The sequence below is a fragment of the Calidris pugnax genome, unplaced genomic scaffold (assembly GCF_001431845.1).
Source record: "Calidris pugnax isolate Ruff unplaced genomic scaffold, ASM143184v1 scaffold246, whole genome shotgun sequence".
In the NCBI taxonomy this organism is placed as follows: Eukaryota; Metazoa; Chordata; class Aves; order Charadriiformes; family Scolopacidae; genus Calidris; species Calidris pugnax.
The window spans coordinates 2,038,384-2,061,374 of record NW_015090989.1 but is presented as its reverse complement, the minus strand read 5'-3'; the positions used below and the strand labels follow the sequence as shown (position 1 = coordinate 2,061,374).

Here is a 22,991-nt window from a genome sequence, read left to right as displayed (position 1 = left end):
TCCCCTTTCAAAAAGATCTAGGTCTCTCATTAAAAATATTTTCATCCTTTACTCTTTGACAAGGTACCAGGAAATATTTGAAATGTTCATAGACTATGTAATACTAACCAGCTGTCTTTTTTCCTAATGTATCTTTAAAAATGAGAAATCATGACAACATTTTTAAAATAAGGTACTTCAGTGATTTTTTTTTAAAGCACAAAATATGTCTTCAAGATAATTGTAATTTAAATTTGCTCAGTGCTCCACCAAAGGTCATCTTACAATTGTTTTGTCAGTTAAGACTTCCCAAAACTTTTTAATCATGTTGAATTTTTATTTCAGTGTCAGCCAATAATCTAGTAACCAAAATCAGATGTAGGTATAAATTTATATTTAAATAAGCAGAAGGTCAAAGTCAAATTTAAAATGGTATATATATGTAATTCTTTTGGTTTGGAACTTGCCATTAAAAGTGAGAATGAAATATCCTTTTTCCCTCTGCAACATCTTCTGTCACTTTAGTCCTATCAGAGGGAAATGGGAATTGTTATCAATATAGCAACTTTATTATTAGCACCTATTTATTTTATTTTATTTTATTTTGTCTGTGTGTGAGAGAGAGAATACTACCAGTGAACTTCCAGTCTTGCATGTTAGAAATTAACGATTAGTGAGTTCGAGTTTTCAACTATCCTTCTTGTTCCTTCTATGAAATATATTTGCACCATACCAGTGGTGCACCATACAGTAAAAAAAGAACTATGTTAACATTTTGGTTTTTTTTTTGGTTTTTTTGTCAGATACATCTGTCCAGTTGCACTTCATATAACAAGAATCTTAAATAGTAATCTGTTTCTATATTTATTGTGTCAAAAAACTATATTAGCAACTAAAGCTTAACAGGTTCCTAAAATCTATATGTACCTTGTGTCTGACACTGTATTGACACTTTGGATGGACAGATTAATGGTCAAAACAAAGCAATGGCAGAGTGTAGGTTCACTTTCTAAAACTGGCGAGGGAATGTGACTTTTGTATCAGAACAGAAAAAAAACCAACCCTGATAAACCACCAACCCAAAGCAGAACCCCAACTTAGTTGACTTGAGCTGTAATTTGGCCATATAACCATGAATAGTAATCCTTAAAAACAACCAACTTTCCTTTTAAATTGTCCTTTTGAAGTCCCACAATGGATCTCCATTCCTTGTCCCATTGCAATTTATACTGCAATTCCTGCTCTCCTGGTATTATTTAAAACCAATAGTCTTTGAGAATACTCCAGTTTTCCTAGCACATACTGAATATTTCTATATTTATCTCCTCCCTGGATTCACTCAAGATAATTCACAATAGTAATGAATTCAGAGTTGTCTATGAAAAAGATGCGACTCATTTCAGATTTTAAATATGTTCAGTTTATAATTAATCTTGAGTGTTGCAATTACGCTGTGTTACGGGATTGAAAATGACAATTTTGAGCAAGTAGTGTATTAAATCATTGGATTATTTCTGTAATGCTATAGTACCACAATCTAAGTTAGTTCATTAAGAGGTTTAGATGCTTATTTTAAGCTTGCCTTTACGTACTGTGCTAATCCTTCACTAATATGTTTAGTGCTGTTAATTAGTAAAGTTTTTTACCAAAAGGAGGAGCTTATTTGTCTCTCAAATTAATTCTAAAAGCTTTCATGTCTGAAATATATTGTCAACATTAAAGTATCAAAGTTCACTCGGCTAACTGTATAGTTATCCCTCGCAAAATATCAAAACATTTTTTTCTTTTTCATGCTTTTTATTATTTAGAAACTTTTTGAAGTAAAAGAAGAAACATCTGTCAACAATCTGACACAAAATAGGTTTTTCTTTTCAAGTAATTTCTCCCCTTTTCTTGCATTCCCTGAATTACCTATAAAGGCATGCAGAGTGGTTTGTGGGTAGGAGGCGGCTTTACTGTAAATCTCAAAATGCATTTTTTCTTAACATTTCAGGTGCATGATGTCTAAAAAAAATTATACAAGACAGTTTTTATTTAGAAGCAATTTCTGTATAACTTGCCTAATTACCGATTCAGTTTTAGAATTACACCCTTAGGGCCTGTATAATTTTACATTTCTTAACCTGAAATTATAATGAGATGATTGTTCATATGCATACATTATTCCTTCACTTACAGAGACATGCACTTTTGAAACCTTGTACGTTCTCCCCAGAGCTGAAGTATGTGGATTACAGTGTAGAAGTGAGCATGCAAGAATTCTTTGAGGTTCCTGAGAAGTTCTCTATTCCAGTGTTGGCATCAAGCAGAGTTAATTTGCAAGTTCCATCAGCCAAAGACCTTTCACCTCAGAAAACAGGTAAGAATGGTCTTAAATATGATGTTTCTTTCTATGAATTTGAAAACAGGTAAGAATGGTCTTAAATATGATGATGTTTCTTTCTATGAATTTATATTTTTAAGGTTTCCCTAAATAGACTCAGAAAATGATCTTTCTCTTCTGCTATTTATCAAATCCTCAGCCTTGTCTTTGTTATTACTACCCAAGTTCTATTTTGTTAGTTCAAAATGATGAGTCCCCTTCTCTGGAGACTTTCAAGACCCGCCTGGATGCAGTCCTGAGCAATGTGCTCTGGGCAATCCTGCTTTAGCAGGGGAATTGGACTAGATGATCTCTAGAGGTCCCTTCCAACTCTGTCAAATCCGTGATGCTTTCCACTTGGCTGTGGTTTTCTGAAAGGCACACAGGAGACTTGCTGTAAAAGAGAAATTCGTTTAATTTGTTTATGTCACAGTTCCTGAATTTGTGCTCATTTTTCACTTCTTATCTAGCACTGATCTGTGTGCAAATTGTGCCACTTACACCACATATCTTTTCTTGTTTGCCTACTCCTTAGTCAGCCAGAGGGAGGTGTCAACCAGTTGCACACTGTTTTCTCCCCACCCTTCATCAATGAAAAGCTCTGCATTAGTCTTCAGAGTGATATCGTCAGCTTTGGTCGGTCTCTGTTGTGGCTAATTTTTCTAGTGTCTTAAATTTTATACTTAAATCTTCATTGCTTTCTTTTTTGTTTGGCTTTCATTTTGACCCTGTCTTTGCTAGTTGATTCTTTTTTTTTTTTTCCTGGGGCAGGATGCTCACCAATTTGCACGTGACAGTTCACAGATATTACAGCATGCAAGTACTTTATGAGAAGGGCTTCCTGCTTTTTTGGTTTTCTTTTTTCAAACTTTTTTTGTTTTCAGTCTTCTGCCTGGAAAAGACTTTTTATCTCTAATCCTACTATTAGCAGAAACCTGATAGTAATACCCTTGACATACAAGTATTTTAAAGGAAAGAAAACATATGGGAGTAAATGATTGATAGCAATTGATATGCAAAAGCAATACAGCAACATGTCAGTACCAGCATATCATACTTTATATTATGCATTGTAATAATAACCAAATGCCAATGGCTGCTGCCATGTAATGATAAATATACGTATATTGCTTCAGTAATGATAAATTTGTGCAGTTCTTTAGAATAAGGGTAATACTTTAATTTTCAAATGGATACGCACCTAAGCAAGTCCTTACTGTATTTTATAAGCGTGTACATTATTGAACTTTCTAAGGCAAGCATGCAACTAGAATGCTTTTAGTCATGCCATATGGTTTAGTTTCTTTCCTAGTTTATAAGGATAGATATAAAAAACATAGGCGGGAAAACTAAACTAAAAACTATTTTATTTTTTTTTTGATGGCTAGGTTGAACTACTTCAGCATTAAAAAAGTCCAGGAAGGAACAAAAGTCCATAATCCATTTTTAATGAAGAAAATGGTGTTCCACCTCACTGTCTAATTTAGATTCAATATCAAAAGCTAATATCAGAGTTCTGTTGCCTCTTACTACAGAATTTGACAATGCTGGCTGCCTGCTGTTATACTTGCAAAGAATATCCAAAAAGAACCCCCCCTTATTCCCCGCCAAGTCTCTGCCAGTTGCATTTTAAGATTAATTAAGGAAAAAATGCTTTCATTATTTTTTTTTTCCTAGTAGATCTCCTCTTCTGATTGATCAAGTATATTTAGCTGTTTGCTTAGATGTGTAATGATACACTGTATTTAAATGGAAAAAAAACCAATAAACAGTAGCTTTTTCAGGAGCTTTTCTACATATCTGTTGTATTCAGATTAAGTGAAAGAAAATCAGCAAAGAAATGTACACATTGATAGCAAAAATTCCAAAACATATCAGCACTCATTAAGGCATATAAAAGAGTTTGGTTTTTCAAGTCTACTGAGTAGAGTGCTGTTCTAATTCAACTCATTTGAAGACACAATAGGTAAAGAGAAATCAGGAGAGTCTGGGCTCTTCAATATGTTGCTTATTTTACCTTCTAGGAGTCCATACCTGCAAATTCAGTCTTCAGGTTAATTTAACCAGTTATTTGTGACACATGCATAGTGTCAGAGGCTGAGATAAGTTCACTGTGAAATTTGGCTTTGACCTTCTAAATAGATAGAACCACCATTGCTGAATACAAGCTAATATAATATGCAAGTAACTGACTAACTACTGAAGGTCCATAGTTTCCTGCCTTCAGAAATGATGCCAACAAATTGTGATATGGAAGAACAGCATTTGTACTCTTGCTCTTTCCCTCCTTCCATAATTTGTAATAGGGCTAAATCAGAAGGCATGGACTTTGCTAATTCCAGGTGGTGATCAGATTGTCTTTTCTAATAAGTAAATGGCACAAGATGACAGGCAGTTGCTAGAGAACATGACCAACATCTATGTGCTGTAATTTAGCTTCCCAAGAATGTGTGGTGGGTAACATTACATATTAAAAGTTTTGTATTTGCAATTACCCCTGTTTTGACAACTGTTTCACAACTAAACCCAATTCAGATATTCACATTCAGGATCAAGAAAATGTTTCCCACAGGCATTTGTCTAACACAAATCTAGAAAATAAAACTGTTTACCTATTTCACATGAAATATCTCCCCATCAAACAATAAATATCCTGTCTAGGGAAGGAAGCTGTACCAAAACCCTGTATTGTTCTGCCTGACTATTCACTGTTGGAGAAATGTTTGCAGTCTCATTCATTTCCACGGATGCATGCTCTGCTTCCTGTTACGGAGAAATAACATAAATGCTGCCTGTTGCTCACTTTTACTACTTTTGTCTCAGAAATTGTTAGGTCAGTTGTGATCCCGTAGATTATTTTCATTAAATCTTTGAACTAATTCCTAAATTTATCTTTGCTGAATATCTTACAAGACTGAGAAAGATGAAAAGAGGATGAGAGACTTTTAAATACCATAAAGTAAACTGGGTTTAAAATTAGCATGAAAAATATTTTGCAGAACAGACTTCACCTATAATTCACAGGCAAGTGATTTCTGTAATCATTTTGATTTGGAGATCCTTTCTCACTTCAGGAACCACGTATTATTGCATAAAATACTTGTCATGTTAAATAAACATCATCAATTGACTTTCTTTCCTTTTCAGTGACTGTAATTGATCATAATATTTGAATTATTCAACTGACCTATTCTTCATTGTATTTTTTTTAATGCATAAGAGACAAATATTTTAACAAAAGTAATGCCAAACTAAATATTGTAAACATAGAGCAGGAAAGGGCATGGGTAGGAAGACTCTTCTTGGTTTTATTTTTAAATTTTTCTATAGGAGGCATTTCTGTTTGAAAGTGTGCATTTCAAAGATGGGTGCAACTCAGTGAAATATAACCATAATTCCTAGTAATTACAATTTCTATTTAGTGCAAGAAAGCAAAACTCATGCAGAAATGTTTTGGAGCTGTTTTATCTTTCCCCAAATATGTGTTGTAAACAACTACTTTATCTTGAAATACAGGTATTTAAAATATGTACTTTAAATTTTAAGTAAATATTTTGTTTCAACATCCTAAAACAGTTCTTGTAGAGAGAGATTAGGAACTGTACTAATGAACTGAAGAATGGAAAGGACAGTTTCATTCCATGCAAAACTCAGGTCACTTCTATAGAAGATAGCCAATGGGGGTAATAACTTAGTGACAAAATAGAAAAAAGAGTAATAATTCAAAAATTACCAGGCCATTAATCTTGTCTTTAAAGGAGAATAAACTAATTTATTTCAGAGAGGGTTAAGCCTGAGGTGCAATTTATAATCTTTTTGATAGCCTAGTAATGTTGAAAGATAAATAGTGTCATTCTGTATGCTTCGTCTCTTGAACTTGAGTTATTTTTCTGAAAAAACTGAAGTAGTGATGACATAAGGCAACAAGAAAGCTTCAATTTGCTGTTCATTTGCAGAGAGGTGAGAACTGAATACATGAGGAGCACCACTTAGTGAACTAGGATGAGCAGCATTGCAAATGAGGATTGATTGCACTTTCAAAATTCAGTAGTCATCATTGAAGACATTAGAATAGTTTGAGTCCAGTTGTCATACATATCATCAGAAAATAACCCAAATTAAGAAAGAAGAGAAATTCCACAAGAATTTGTCAGATATTCCCCTCCAGAGAGAAGTAATTTTTTTTGAGTTTTGTCTGTAATGTTCTGTTGTGTCATTACATTGTCTCTGACCTTCCTCGTTATCTTTTCCAACTTTAGATGTTGGTTTCTAGCCTTGGAAAACAGTGAAAAGAAACAGTCTTTGTTACATATATTATATATATTATATATATTCAGGTTTCTTAGAGACTCTGGGAAGAATTGGACTGGGAAACTCTTTTTATGGCCAGTCATTGGAGTTCCTCATGTGCCTTTCCTTCTCCTTTGGAAAGTGTCCTACAAGGGCTATTGAAGGGCTTAAAATTCTGTGAAAGAGTCTGATCCTTTCTGTAAGCAAGAGAGAGGAGTGTCTTTGCAGCAGAATTGGTAGACCTGGCCATGTCCAAAGATGGACAGCATTTGCATTGCTTCTTCCTTAGTCTAGAGATTCCTGTGGGGAGTTTTTCCCACTTGCTGTGGTTTGGGCAAGTGGGATTTTTCATGATTCTATTCCAACTAGGCCACCCCTTGCATTTTGGGAAACTCAGACTTTCAATCCAAAATTGGGCATAGGAAAAGTATAATGAGTACCTTTCATGAGAACTAGTAAACTTAACAGAATTCCAGTCATTGTTGGGGCTACTATTAGCCAAATATACTGTATTGTCTCTGATATTTCTCATAGTAACTCTTGATAAAAGTATAGTAAATACTATACTTTTTTAATATTTGTAAAAACTCATACACATTACATTTTTCTACTAGATTTATTTGATCTTTTGAAATATTTTTCTGTGCACTCCTAAAAACAATAAAAAATGTTGTTTAGATGGTTAAGTATACTTTTTTTAAGGAAAATAAAAATTTTGCTATGCTTCTATGATAACACTCCTAAAGTTCTAATGTCTAATGTTTGTTTTAAATTGTGGCATGTACTGCTGGGGAGAATATCCTACAGTTTTTTGTTGTTTTTTGATGGTTTATTGTGGTTTTTTTTTTGTTTGTTTTTTTTTTTTTTTGTTTTTTTTTTTTTTTGTTTTTTTTTTTTTTTGTTTTTTTTTTTTTTTGTTTTTTTTTTTTTTTGTTTTTTTTTTTTTTAGATATAAGTGATGCAGTTGAGCTTCCTATAAAATTCATTCCTCAGTATGCTGGTTGCTACCACTGTCAGATTTTTCTGAAGTCCTCCTGCGATGTTCGTGTCTATGAGATTGAATGTGTAGTGAATACAGACCATGCTGAAGCCGAGCTTGAATTTCAAACTCCAGTTTACCAGGCAGTGGTTCAGGATATTCCAATAGTAAGTTCACTCTACAAATAGAAATTAAACTAAGATTCAGGATTTTTAAAAACTGGACTCTGGATCAAAACTGGTAACATTCATAGTTGTAAAATGCACAAATACATGTAAACACTGTCTTGAGTATTATTACTCAGAGTCCATATTGCACATAATATAAATCTTGTTGGGAAAAATAATTTCTGGCAGTTCTTAAAGTAAATTATTAGTTTGATGGGCTTATTTCTAATGTTTCACTTCTGTCCTGACACTCGTTAGTCTGTTATTTAATAATATTATCATATTTGTAAAATATCGCAATCGCAGGCAGTATAACATCTATAGTTTTATCATATCTATTTTGGATATGAAACCTTTGGCACATGAGAAGTAAGACCAGGGAGTGAAGATGGAGTGTAGGTTGGAATATCATCTCCCTCAGAAAATTATTGCTCAAAATTGAAGAACTTTTCCAATTTAAAAGAAAAAAATATGTGAAAAAAATTATAAAGAAGGAGCTTAAGCTATGAGAGAAAGGGTAAAAGTTCTTTAAGCGATATGAATGGTAAAATATTTCCTGAGATTCAAACTGTGGTTTTGTCTGTGTACTTGATGTAACCTTTAGATATTAGAGCCACTGAAGAATAGTGAGTTAATGTATGGAAAAAATATTCTGAGATTTTGCAGGCAAAAGAGTGGGATAAGGTTCTAACAAGGATACTTAATACCTGGGGAAAGACTGTACTGTGGGTGCTATGTGAAATGCTGAAAGTAGACAACGAACTAGTTAATTAGGAAAATAAAAAAAAGTGAAGAAAATGAAAGGAGATCGTATTTCCTTACGTGTAAATGTTAAGATATTCTATATTATTTATTGACCATTGATTTATTGAATGTTACATTAACTGAAAAACAGCTGTTAAATAACACAGAAAGGTAAAGGTTTTTTTCCGTCTTGTTTAAAAAGAGAGTTTCTAAAGAGATTGGCTTTATTCTTTTGAATTTTTTTTACCCACTTCTGAGTTCCTAAGTAAATGCTCTTAAATTTCATGCATGAGTCATGCTTTTATACTTTGAAGTCCTGCTTGTTTTTTCAGTTAGGAAATAAAAAGTACCTCAATTGGAGCATCTACTTTCTCTGTGTGTATGTGTGTTTGTGAGAGAGACAATATGTACCTCAGTCTGTTCCTTTCTATGAAATGCACACGTCGTCATAAAGTCTGCTCTAAATGTTATACCCTAAGGTTGAAAAAAGAAATGTCATACAAATATAAAAATGTGTTTTACATCTTAAGCTTAATTTCAAGATTGCATGTTATTTTCTTCACATCTTTCATTTTCAGTATAAGAAATGTATGTTATTCTGGTAAGGAGTTAGATACTTTACAATTTTATATACATTCATTCTATGTGGAGCTTCTGCATCTATCAGGAAGTTTTCCATACTTTTATATTACTAGTTAGCACTGTCATTTGTCATTCAAATTACGGATCTTTGAAATACTTTACATAAGAAGATAAATGGTCATAGAGAGTGAAATTGAGGAATGGGGTTGATTAATCTGTTAAACTTTGTTTCTTAAACCTAATAATTAGTGTTCATAACAGTTTTTACACACGCTAGCAAACTAACATCTGTATGGTAGGTGGAACACATTATAAATGGAGCAAATAAAATGGTCAAGTGATTTGCTTAAAGCCACACAGTGATTTAGTGACAGAACCAGAATAAGAACTCACCTGAATCTAAAAATCTGTGATTGTTTTTTTATTTCAGAGTTAAGGCTGAACATCTGAAGTTTCTGTAATTGTCACTAGCATGAGATGAATATAATTGGTCCATCATTCAGTTTCAGCCTCTCCAGTGAAAGAGGGATAGGTCCTATACATGCAGCTTTATTATGTACTTTAGATTTAATCACCTACCAACCAGTGAAAAGATTCTAACTCCCTTAGCATTAATTCTGTTGCTCACTGATTTAATAAGCTTTGGATAAGTTTTCACATTAGGAGGAGATCCTGTAAGAATTAGATGATTAAGTAACTAAACCTGTTTATTAATGCACAAGTTCAAGGGAGTGAAATTTAATGAATATTTTATTTTCATTTTCTAATACTTGTGGTTGACCTTAATATCTTTCTTTAGAAGATATTTTTAGTCAAATTCATGCTGTATTAGAAGGATTTGTTACAGAATAATTTCAAAGTGACCATGTTTGTCAACTACATTTCTCCAACTGGCAAGTGTTTGTGTTCGGAATGAAGAAATACTTATTGGTGTAATCATCACTAGTACAGATAAAGGAAGCATCTGATACCCATGGCACTAGAAAACCCCAACATCTTAAGCCCCTAAATAGTCACTCTCCTCCTCTCTTCCTTACCAAAGAACAATCATGGTGATGTTTTTCCTCTATCTCACCTTTTAAACCAGTAGATTATCAAAGGGTGATGACCTGCCAGTTTTAAATATGGTCAAGCTGGTTTTCAAAATGATAAAAGTTGTTCCTGGTGTTGGGGGAAGGGGGGGGAGCGGAGGGGAAAGGCATAAGAAAAAAAACAATCTATTGTTTATCTCTGACATTTATAGACAGTTTTCCATGGATGAAGACCATTATGGGTCAAAGGATTACTTCCTCTTTTCATAGATGATATCAATCTTCTGTGTTTTGTAAAGGCAGGTATTAAGTCTTGAATGCCAAAATAGTTTCAGGCTGGATAGAATTGTTTTAGTTTTACTATTTTTATGCAGCCTCCAAACATGTGTTACAAAATATCTCACTTTCTACCTTAATCAAACGGTCTTGTGATACATCTGGATACAAGGCAAACATGTTTCTTAAGTTTTCATACTACTCAGGACAGGCATTCCTTAAAATAGATTAGTCTCTTGAAAGATTAGTTTCTGAGAACATAGAACTGTAAATACTCCTTTGGAGATGGAGTCCTAAATTTGTCAGCAAGGCTTCTCTTATAATACAGTCAGTAGCCAAATGAGCAATATATGCTCATCAGCATTTAAAGGGGTACACTAAGATTTTCTACAGATGGAAAAGGGACTGAATTTTGGCAAGCATTAAGCAGCACCATAAAGATACGTGTAAATGTCTATAATGATACTTATAAATTCCATCTTGACCATTAGCTATGTCAGGTACTTAATCTTCCAATGTGTGTTCCCGCTGACAATATTGCTACTTATAGTATTGCTGTCAGAACCTCCGACTGCCAGGAATAAGGGATTTATTATTAGCTTAATTCATTTTTAAGATGCACTGTTTCATTCTCCCCAAAGGTTGCTCTGAGCCAGTACTTGGGGAAAATGACTATGGTGCTCTGTTTTGATGACTGCAAGTAAAAGCTGAAATGCATTTTAAAAGCTTTAAATGCATAATCTAATTTACATCTTTACTTTGATTTCAGAGCAACATGTCCAGCCAGAATTGGCAACTTGAAGCAATTTTGGAAGGAGAGGGTTTTTATGGCCCTCCTCTAATAAATGTGGGTCTCGGTGAAACAGCTCTGTATCCTCTGATGTTCAAGCCTATTGCTGAGTGCATAACAACGGTAAGAGGGAAATCAGTTTCAACATTTGAAGAGGATGTTTCTGTCAATAAAATTTCCTTTAATGTCCAAGTTATGAAAGTTCTTAAGCAGTTACTAACAAGAGGCATCTACTTGAGAGGCAAAAATTGAAAGATTGCCTATGAGCTGAAGTAAAAAACCAAAGAAAATAACTTGACAAAGCTTAGGATTAGGCATGATAGATCTCCCCGTCACCCTTTATTATCTCATACTTTATTTGCTATTCTATAAAACTCTCCATTTTAATGAAACAACCAGTTATTCTGAAGTGATTCTGGATTTTGATCATAAAAATGTATGTTGTGTTAGTCTGAATTTAAATACATATATTAAATTGTATCTCATTGCCTGAGTAATAAAATAGTAACATTGAGTATTCCTCATTGCATGCATACATCACAGATGAATTTATGTGATGGGTACTTTGTTTCATAAAATATTTTCTGTTGCATGTTAAGCCACTACTTAGAAGCTGCTTTTGCCACCTGAGTAATCACTCTGAATGCAAAAGTGAAGAGTGAAACAAAGGCTATGCAACCTTTAGCAAGAAGCATTATACATATTTTTGCCTGTATACTGGCTGAGAGATTTTGACTGCAGGTCAAATAAAACCTTTTGGTTTTTTTAATTTTCTTCTCTGTTTAACAACAGAGTTTACCTAAGAACTAGAAAAGTCAATAGGAACACTTTCTTGTAAGCATGCTTTGTTGCCTGGATTTAAGACTAATAGACTAAAGAAGTTAATTTGGCAGGCAAAGGGGACTTTTACAGTGCTGACACTTTTTTTTTTCTTCTTTCTTTGTTGTAGGGAAGGCTTATTCTGCGAAATAATACGGCTGGCACTGAAAACATCTTTAGCCTTAAGGGAATAGGGAAGAGACCTCTGGCACAGGACCATATTGTGATAGATTGCGAAGTGAGAAAAGTCACTCAAAAAATGTTATGGGTGCCCAATTATACTAAGAACAGGTTAACATACAAGGTACATTTTTTGCAATAATGTGACAACTAGTTTTCTATCCAAGGGCCTATGAAATATGCATTAAAATAGCAAATATTATTGTAATTACAGATACACTATTAAAATTCATGTATCCATGAGAAATTATATCTAACTATAATTTATAGTACATTGATATGTTTATAGTCTGGAAGTCATGTGAGATAGTTTATGATTTTATTTATGTTCTTTGGAAAAAGATTTATTAGCTTTTTAGTCTGGTTCCCAAGGGCACAACTCATCTACAATTGCTCCCTGATCCTTTGCAAGTCTTTACTCCCTTCCTCCTCCACTAGCTTGAAAACAGTGGCCAATTCCATCAGTTTTGAAAACAGAGAAGGAGCTTGAGAATACAAGGTTCCTAAAATATTCATAAAGCAGTGGAATATTGCAGGAAAAGGATAAAAGTTATCAGCCTACTAAGGGAATGATTGCAGCATGAGCTCACTATATACCTATACCTAAAGGCCTAATGGCCTGGCCAGTTAGAGCTTTCATTTCTTGGAACAAGTTATAGCAGTTAGTCTTTTGCCCAGCTGTTGTTTCAGGGATATTGGAGGAAGTTGGGAATACTTTGTGTGTTTGCTAGTGGGAAAGAAAATTTAATGGAAATAACAAACTGGAGCTGTTGAAGGGCAATGGGTCACTGGTGAGATGGAGTAGGAGGTGCTGAGGTAGTTGTGATTTCGATGGAGGGACATAAGCTATAAATTCTTAGAAAAAACACTTTTGTTAGTTTCCCTGCTCTGGAAGATCTTTTCACTGTGAAATATAATCCTTATTATTTTTCACTGTTTAGGTTAAATATATTTTATAACTGTATTTACACAAATGCATTTTCCAATTTAAAACCAATGTATTACTCTAAGTGCATGTTTTCCTACCATTTCTCTTATCTGCATGTTTAATTTGAATGTGACCAAAGTATTTCAGTAGTATTCCTTGCCTTCCTTATCCGTGTATAGGACCACATGTCAAATGCCAGCAGAGATGGAATGTACTTTAGGGGAAAAAAAGTGACTTCTGTTTTTCTTCTCATCTGAGAGAAGGTTCCTGAGCAAAAACATCTCGGACCTTGCTCAACAAAAGTCATCTTTGTGATTCTACTATGGCATTTAAATCTATAGTAGATATCATCTACATACTATGTCTGTATACTATACTATAGGAGGGCTCAATCTGTAGAAACAAGGCAGGAGTGTTCTAAAAATTGACAGCATATGTAAATGTATATTTTTGAACTGTATGTTTTTGAAGAGGTTTAGGTGCTGGGGTTTTTTTTGGTAGTTTTTATTTTGGGGGGGAAGGGGAAAAAGGGGAAAATTCTAGAAGATAAAATTTGAGTAGTTAATTAGACTTGTGATATTGGTAGAGAGCGGCCTCACCTTATTCTATAGAGATAATGTATATACCAGCAGCACTCTTATACTTCTTTGATGGGAATTTATGGCAATGTGAAATTCTTCCCTAAACTCTTACTAGTCTCCAGTTTTTCACTGTTACTGAGGATTGACATTTAATAGACTTTTACAGCAGAAAAAGGTCCAACTTCATGTTCCTATTTTTTGACTCATCAAAACCCCTGAACAAAGAAAGAAATGCATTTTTGGACATCACCAGCTTTGACACCTTTCTTTTCAACAATCTTAGCTTTTTAGATGTGAATGCATTTACATTTATAATACATTTGTACTTTTATCACTGACTTTCACGAAACTTGACAACAGGACTAATTCCTCTGCTTTCCCATGTTGTGTGAACTCAATATTTTTTGTGCCAATGAAAGTGAAAGACACTGAAATATCAAACTTCAAAATGAATGCATTAAAATTATTCCTTGTGTGTCTTTTTCAGAAACTTTGTGTAAAATGAATTTATGACAGCTGTGACTATTCCAGGATGAGCTGAGTCTGATTGAACTTTGACTTCCTTGAAGGTGTTCTCTGGTTACCAAAATCTGGTTTCCGGGCAGGGATTTTTTCCCACTTAGTTGGTTCTGTGGTGCTTTGTGTTGTTGTGGTTTTTTTTTTTTTTTTTGCCTCTCTGAAGTACTCTTAGACAGTCTAACCACGTGTGTTCTTTTTGCTCAGGAACTTTTGAAGAGACATAGTAATGCCAGCTATTTCGTGCTTGTATGCATGTAATAAATTAGTTGGAATGAAAAATGTATTTTCTCTGTAGTAGTATTTTACCCAGAAGCTGTCGGAGAACAGTGGTTAAAGCAAGGTGTGCTGAAAACCCTAGAAAAGGCATGATTACAAAACCTACCAGTGTCTGGAATCTGTGTCCTCAACAAAGCAAACAGTATTAATCACTTCAGGCACTCTCCAGCAGATGTCACATAGTATCTTGTGCTATTGTAGTGAGTGAGACCATTTGCTGGCTTTTAACTCCAAAAGGTTTAGTCTGTAAATTAGGATTTAATCAGGAAATCTAAAACATGATCATGTAGTTATTAGAAGGAATGGGAAAACCTACTCTCAGAGGGGACTGTGACCAACAACCTTGTTAGAAATGCAAAATAAACTTTATTCAGAAATGTATAGCACAAAGGGCATCAGGAAAAAGATGTTATACTGATTTTGTGGTTGTTGTTCATTCCATGCTCCCTGATCACTGTAATTTCTGGATAGTCTCTTATGAATCAGAACACAACAGACTGTGATTTTGTCTTTGTCAGTGCTTGCCTTGGGGGTGGTTGTTGACAGTCCAATAACTCCTCCTGCTTTTTAATCCAGCATCTTTGAAATGTTACCATATTGTCCTTTAGCTAAGTTGATGACACAGTAGAGGAAATCTTGCCAGCTTTGATGGAGACAGAACTGAGATGACAAAAAAATTAATAGCTTAGAAATGTTTTTAATGGGATCTTTTGTGATTTTGTTGGCTAGTGAATGTCTTCATTATTGAATTAGTTGGTTAATTTGCCTGATACATTCTCCATTGACGGAGTGTATCCACTATACAAGGTAACTTCTTATAAATAAATGGGGACATACATGATATTTCGAAAAAACAGAAGTATTTCATTTGCTGAACTAATAAAGCTCAGCCTAAATCAAGAATAGTATAAGATATTCCAGTAGCTGACAAGCATAATGATTTACAGGCATGTCCATAAGCAATTTACAAGGAATACTTAGCAATAAGTAATTTAGCTGAATTAATACTTGGGTAATTTTGCCTTTGAGGTGTAAATTTAGCTTCACTGTTCCATTTTAATAACTGAATATATTAAACTATAAAGTTAATAAAAACTCATTTCATTAAAAATTAATTACATTGTACGTATGCTACCCTGTTTCTCAGTATTCATTGTATATATCTAATAGCTTCAACCAAAATAAGGGTACTACTGCAAAAGTGACTTGAAAATGATAGTTAAGTCTGGGAGGCAGAAGAGGGAAAAAATTCCTCCCTTTCTTCCTCTTCCCTCTTCCCTCTGATTTATACTTTTCCAATTTCAAACATATATAGAGTGCTCATGTCTGGAGCAGCAATGATTTTTGTAATATGTGTGGTTTGCTTGTCTGTGCAACCACTAATATGTATCAAGAGAGTCAGGAATGGAAGTGCCTTTGAAATTCAGTGAAAGTCATGTGCTTGCGTCCATCAGTCTACCTTTTAAAATGCTAAGCAAAACACTTTCAGTACCTACAAAGCTTTCCATGAAAGACAATTTCCATAAATTCCTTGAAAAATGTGAATGTTTTATGAACTGTTTTCTACTGAGTGATGTGTAAACCTTAGGGAAATACTGCCGCTGTGCTCTTCATGACTGGTTCTAGGGGATATGACAACAAATAGTCTTTCTCATGATTAACTTACTCCTGGGCCTGAAAAAACATTACAACAGAATTCATAAAGAATTTGTGCACATATAACATCAGCCAGAGAGCACGTCTTTTGCTGATGCTGAATTAATATAAGGTTAGTGACTTCAGTGTAAGTGGATTTTAGTGGTTGTAAAATTAGATTCAGAGGAAGGAAATGAGAAGTATTTCTATAAAAACCAATCTGTCAGTCTCATGACAAAGTTTTTATACCATTTCCTTTTGATTTTTTATATAAAACTCAGTCTGCTGCATATAAATAATTATCTGGTGTGTTGATGGCTGCTTCTAACGATGCCTTTGATAGTAACTTTATCTATAAAGGTGCCTAATTCTTTCAAGGCTTGATTTTGCAGTAAAAATATAAAACTGTCTAACTGTTTTTCTCAGTGCTGTTCAAAATAGATGTCTTTAAAGTAAACTCTCTAGAGGAATCTGAAGGCTCAGTTAAATTACCTTTCAGGTATTAGATTATACAAACTGTTCGTAATTTCCACAAGTATCATAGAATAAATACATAATCAAAAACTACAAAATCCCCTATTCTTCAGTGCATTTCTCTCTCTATCCTCTCTCTATGCATTTTAGATCTTTAAAATGTCAATGAAAGAATGAAATGAAGGTTGAGTATTTGCAGCAAATGTCTCAAAATAATAAAACTATGTACTATAAACCTTTAATGAGGGGCTTCCCTATTCAGGCTAAATCTTATTTTGTAATTTTTGTGAGTTTTCCTGTAAATAAATTCCATGCAACTCCAATAACCTGATTGCTGAAGGTCCTATACCCTCATCAAGTTTTCAGTCCTTTTGACTTCCCCATTGCCTACCAGAACTTCTGTAACAGGCTTCACTACAAAAAAAGCATTCTTTATACCAATAATGAATTGTACAAAGGCCTGCAGAATATAAGAATAACCGTGGTTGTTATCTGGCTTTTTTTGTGATTACTAGTTATGAAAAGGATGGATCAAGTAATGCTGTAGGAAGGTTGTATGTCTGATTTGTTTCTTGAGGTAGGTTAGAGGTCTTGACAGGTGACCTGCCTGAGTTATGAATCTGGATTATGCAGCCCTCTTCCTTATCGAGGACTCCAGGTTGCATCTGAACAGAAGGGAATTGTTGAGGGAGTATACTCAGTGCAATGCAAAGATGTTCTATTTCAGTTTTTTAACACAATGGTGGCAAAATAAAAGCAATTGCAAGAACTAAATGAATTCCTAGTAATTCAGGAACTTGCACTATATGCACTGAAAGGAGGATGAGGGAATGTAATGGGGGCTTCTTTCGAAACATCTGTCATTCTTGACAGTATTGAAAAAAATCTGGTTATCAGATTGATCAGTGGCTCTCACAGACCCAGTTCTGACCTAGTGTCAAGGAGCATTAACTTCTTAATAAGTAGAGCCTGTCAGTGTTGTTAAACAAACCTGAGAAACAATTTTCAAATGGAAATATCTAGCATATTACTGTCTGACTTCTTTATACAAGGAGATAGTGGAATTTAAGTATATTTGATTAAGTTCTGTACCTCTGTTTACCACTTTGGCTTGAAGTGTCAGCTGACATTTTTGCAGTTATGCTTATTTAATTATTCAACTCTGGAATAAAGGGGTTTTTTACTATAATTTTGAAGATTGGCTTTCCATCCCTATTCATCTTAAATAGCCACATGAAACTTCTGAAGAATGAGTTTTCAAATCTGTGACTGATAAATTAGATTAAAATTGTATCATTTTACAAATCTGCTGTGTTTATACTTTCTGGCTGTGCATAAATAATAACTTCAGGTGTAAGATAATGGAGAATACTATCATTTAAAAACTAAACCCTGGGAGATGGATTGATTTGAGCAAATTTTCTGCAAGGTCACACTGATAACTTTAATAAAAATTTACATTTTGGTTTCATTGTGGTATTCTACTATTCTTATTTTCTGAGTGATAGACAACGCATACATTGTGTGGGTTTGCGGAAATTTGTGGGTATGAAAGCCAACTTTTCTTCACTGAACTAATTGCAGTGATTGCCTGATATTTATTACGGCAACTTGAACAGCTTTGCTGTTTCTTAGTTATGTCACACATTGTCTTTCTAACCAAATCTATGAAAATAAAGCATCTAATTTTCTTATGAATTTGAAGGACTGATAATGGTATGTAGAGCCAGGCTTTAATACAGATATTTTATTGTAAGTTCTGCTCCATTTCAGCTTATTATGTTAGTTCTTTATTAGATTTTTTTGAAGATGTGAGTAGTACCAAGGTATTTTATTGGTTATCAGACTACTTTCTAACCAAAAAAGTTTAGAAACTGTATAACCCTTCTTTCCTGCATTTATCCAATTTAAATTAACCACATTTATCCTACTTTTGCATATTCTCAGTGTTACTTTTTTCTTTAAAAAAAATCTCACTTTAATTAATCTTATTTCTATTCCTATTCATTTGCTGTCATTTCTCTTACTCTATCCTTGTTTTTTAGGTACTTAGTCTTTACTTTCATATGCATTACTAACTTTGTTGTGAACTGAAATGGAGTAATCTGTAAATGTAGGATCATGCCTGATTTATTTTTTATCTTGCATGAAATGAAACTTCCCTATTCTCAGTGTGTAGCAACCTCTCTTTTCCTATGCTTTCTCTTTGTTATTAAGTTAGTTGATTGTTTTTTTTTTTTCCAATTTTTATTCTAAAAGTGACACTTCAACAAAGCTTTCCATCATTCCTTTTATGGTCTGTTTTTTCTTTTTTCCTTGACAATTAGTCTCTTTTCCTGCTCTTTTTGATTGTTGGACTTCTAATATCCAGCTTGAAATGTAGATTTGCTGGGGAAGAGGAAGATTGTTGTCTTACAAGCTTTTTTCTTTCTTACTTGGAATAGAAGTTCCAGATTGTACTAGCGCTTGAACAAAGAATTTTATTAGCGTAAATACCCCAGAGAGGACAAACATTATAGGCAATTATTGGCAGTAATAGAAGACAAGGTGATCTTAGAATTGCTTTTTTTCCTACAGAAAATATGGACAAAACTTATTCACTTAAAAAAACCAACAACGGTAACCTTGGGGAGGTAGAAAATGATCTGTGCATCTAATGTTTTTTACGGTTGCAAAAGAGATCTTTGAGAATCCAAGTCTCTGCTTGGATGCTTGACAGGATAGCTGTAGTCTTTCTTTAATGAAATGAATAAATGAATGGAAAAAAATCAAGCCTTTCTGATGACTTGTGATTTCACTCAAAATTTGACTAAACAACACAGAGACATTTTTATTATTTAATTTAGTAAAAATTTACAGCATGCTACTGTACTACATGATAACCTGAAATTATTCTTCAAAAGGACTCCATGCCTCAGTTGAAAATCATTACCTGTTTTCAGATTTCCATTGCAGAAATTGCAGTATCAATTTAAAATGCCATTACTCAGCAACAGTGGCAGAGGTAATGGAAGAGGAGGGGTGGGGTGAGCAGAACTATTCATGCAGCCCACCTGCTAGGGTTCTGCACAACCAGTGACTTAAGGAGGTAATCATCACTTGAACGTCTCTTCCATGAGCAGCTGACCATAGAGTCTGTCTGTAGCAAACTTATACAAGTGGCAAAGAAATGAGATGTAATTAAAAAATACTCTCAGCCTATATTCCTGCAATCAGTTTTATAGTTTACAAAATCTAAAATTCAACATATGAATATTGTATTGGTCTTTTCATTGTTCAAATAGTTACTGTGTATGCCATCGCACATGGGTCGTTTACAAAATATGACATAACACAACCCATGGTTTAATACCACCTGAGATATAGCAGTTGATGATAAAACGACACTTCAGATTTTTCTTTGCTCTGTCTAGTTAGATGGATCACTACTGTCAAACATCATTGTTACAGTTCTAAAGAAAATGTATGTAAAATATTAAGGGCCTCACTGTGCAACTCTACGCATATGTAAGTAGTTCCATGGTCTAAGTGAGATAATTTTGCCCACATTGGGCAATGACTTGAAATTTTGTGCTTGATATGATCTGTATAAGCCAGTACTACTTTTGCAGTATGTGTTCCTTTCATGTGCATAAGGGTTAGGACTTACCAATAGCATACTTCATATCATACTCTACTTTTCAAAGCAAGTAGAATAGATATTGTGTCTATAGAGTTCTTGCAACAGTGACTTGCTTTTGATGATCTTTCCTCTTTGTGAATTCTCTTCACCAGGTATATTCAGATCTTTCAATGGTGGGTGGTGCACCTGTTATTACAGTAGAACCAGATGACAAAGTCACTTACACTTTGAGTGTATCTCCGTGGAGACGAGGACTCTTTCAAGGTACAATGTAGAAAAACCTTATAAATTAGCAGATTAAATCTGTTTACATTTAATGCACTTTACACTTAGTATTTCTGCTCATCATAACCTTTCTTCTGGAAGTAAGGCTATAATTACTAGTGATACAGGTTTCTAAGCTGGCTCATATTTTTATTTGTAAAGGTATATCTCTGCTAAAAGATGTGGTCAGGTCCTTCAAAAATGCCAGCATATGTGCAAACTTATGCATTTAATTGGCCCCATGAAAATTATTAGAAAGTTATTTTAGCACTACTAGAACCAAAAATTCAAAGGCAGAGACCAGAATGTGATTCTTTCCCTTGATTAAAGTTCAAGTTTTTGACCACAAGGCAAGAATGCATACACAGAATGCAGTGAACCCAATTGGTTCTTTGAGATGTGTAGAGGCTAGGGATATCTAACATTAATTGCAAATAATTTGTGTCACTCGATGTTTATACTGGTATTCTTATGATACAATAGCAAGACTTTTGCTGGTATTAACTAACATCAGCGTGTCATAATTAATGTTTTGTCCTGAAAATATTTTTTAATGAATATTGTTTTAACAATTCAGATTTCATAATTTTCAAGTGCTTAGTAATAATTATACAATTCTGTGATGTCCATTCTTTACTTAAGAACCTGAAAAGCACAACTGTGAGAATGAGACTGTGCAATCAGTCTTTTTCTTCCTTGTAGAGTAGCTATTGTAGTTACTCACAGCAGAGCAAAGTATGACAGTGTAGAGTTTTGATTTTGTAGGTTCCTAACTCCGAACACTTGATTCTGCTGCCTTCTTAGGCAATTTAGATTAATGACAGCTGTATTCTCAACATTAAAAAGCTATTAAGTCTTGTCCCTGAGGATGTCAAACTAGTTTGCTCTTTTGGCCATTTTGGTTTTAGCATATGATGTGTAAAATGTAAGTAATTATGCCGTCTTAATTCACAGGTGATTTGTGAAAATCAGATTTGTAACAAAGTTTGACCTAGTACCACAGGAAGACTTCAGTACTTTCTTGCTAAATCTGTAGCCCTGAGACAAAATTCACTTTCTTTGAATAGGAGTCAGATTTCAATGAAATTTGTGAGCATCAGGAAATATTGAGGATGTACTGTATTTTAACTTTTGCTTTTTTTTCCATTTTAGAAATATTATCTTCTGGCTTAGAAAATCCCCAGTTCCTTTACACGTACTGAAAGTTTCAGTAGCAGAGGTTCCCAGGGATCTATCATACAGCAAATTAATACAAGGTGGTAAAAGCCATGCCTTCAAAGGGACAGAGATGGCATGTTCAGATGAACATCTCCTTTATTCTGTCATTCCCCTAACTTCTATTACAATGGTTTCCATTATGTTTGAAAGTATTATATGTTCACTGAGTGAGAGAAAGACAGAACAGTCAGTCTATCTAACCCGGCAGAAATGTTATTGATTCAAAGGCTGTGAAGCCATGAATGCTTTTTTTCCAGAAAGCAGTTCATTTATTTTATGCTCTAAAATAACTTGATAGAAGGCTGAAGTTATCCTTTGAAAACAGACAGGGTCCAGCTCTCTACCATCCACCCCCCATGGCTCAGTGCTTGCTTTAATCACTAACCTTAGGAAATCACGTTCGTTCTTCCTCCGGAGCAGTAACAGTTTTGGTTATGTCACAGAAATTTGTACATGCTCTCTATTCATCCAGCTGCTGTAGGAGGGAGAGGGGTGGTGGGAAGAAAGGCCACTGTCACAGGTTTGAAAGGCAGCTGCTGATTTTGCTGTCTGACGTTAGGTGTGATATAAACACAAGTAGCAGGTGTCTTATCTAAAGACAACATCAGTTAGGAAGTGCTTACTTTGTGGCTTCAAGGAGAATCGAATTCTGTCTGCTTTATACTGTGCAAGGTTGGGAACTCATATTTGTTCCCCAAAGCAGAATTTTCAGCTGCGGTGAAACTTTAATGTCAAAGCTGAGACATATAGGATTTTTTGGCACTTGTAGGGTTTTTCAGCAGCCAGTCTGGAGCTTGAGGATCAGAGATTAGATGTAGGTGATTCAAATGGGAATTATTTAGGGGTCAGGAATCTTAGTCCTTTTTAGGCTCAAGATACTACAGGTAAAGGATTAATTAAACACCCAAAAAGAAAGGTACTGTGTGTTCAGTTTGGTGAATTTGTTTAGGGGGAAGTAAATAATCCTTAGGATCAACATGTTGAAGGATCGATAATAAAAAGCAAAGCTCAAAAGCTTTCCACAGAGTGAGCAAATTATATCCTGTGAGGAAAAAGAACAACTATTTAGATATCCACTGGAAGACTCTGTCATTGTGTTGACGGATGATTTCAAGTTTAGAATTCCCTAACTTGCAAGTATAAAACTTTGTAAACTTGGTGTTCTAGTACTGTTTTTGTCGTATTAAAATAAATTCTCACAAAAGGACTTTTACTATGTAAATTGTTTTACTGAACAAATGGTCCACATTTTTCCTTTACATGCAATGTCTTTTT

At 34.2% G+C, this 22,991-nt stretch overlaps 1 protein-coding gene across 1 annotated transcript in view; it reads left to right on the top strand.

Moving 5' to 3' along the window:
* CFAP47 (cilia and flagella associated protein 47) overlaps positions 1–22,991 on the top strand; it is a 306,788-nt gene that overhangs the window by 147,870 nt on the left and 135,927 nt on the right. The window contains exons 48-52 of the mRNA XM_014954045.1: positions 2,158–2,338; positions 7,581–7,777; positions 11,180–11,323; positions 12,150–12,323; positions 20,387–20,498. Of these exons, the coding sequence (XP_014809531.1) occupies positions 2,158–2,338; positions 7,581–7,777; positions 11,180–11,323; positions 12,150–12,323; positions 20,387–20,498 (808 nt within the window). The remainder of the gene's footprint in view (positions 1–2,157; positions 2,339–7,580; positions 7,778–11,179; positions 11,324–12,149; positions 12,324–20,386; positions 20,499–22,991) is intronic.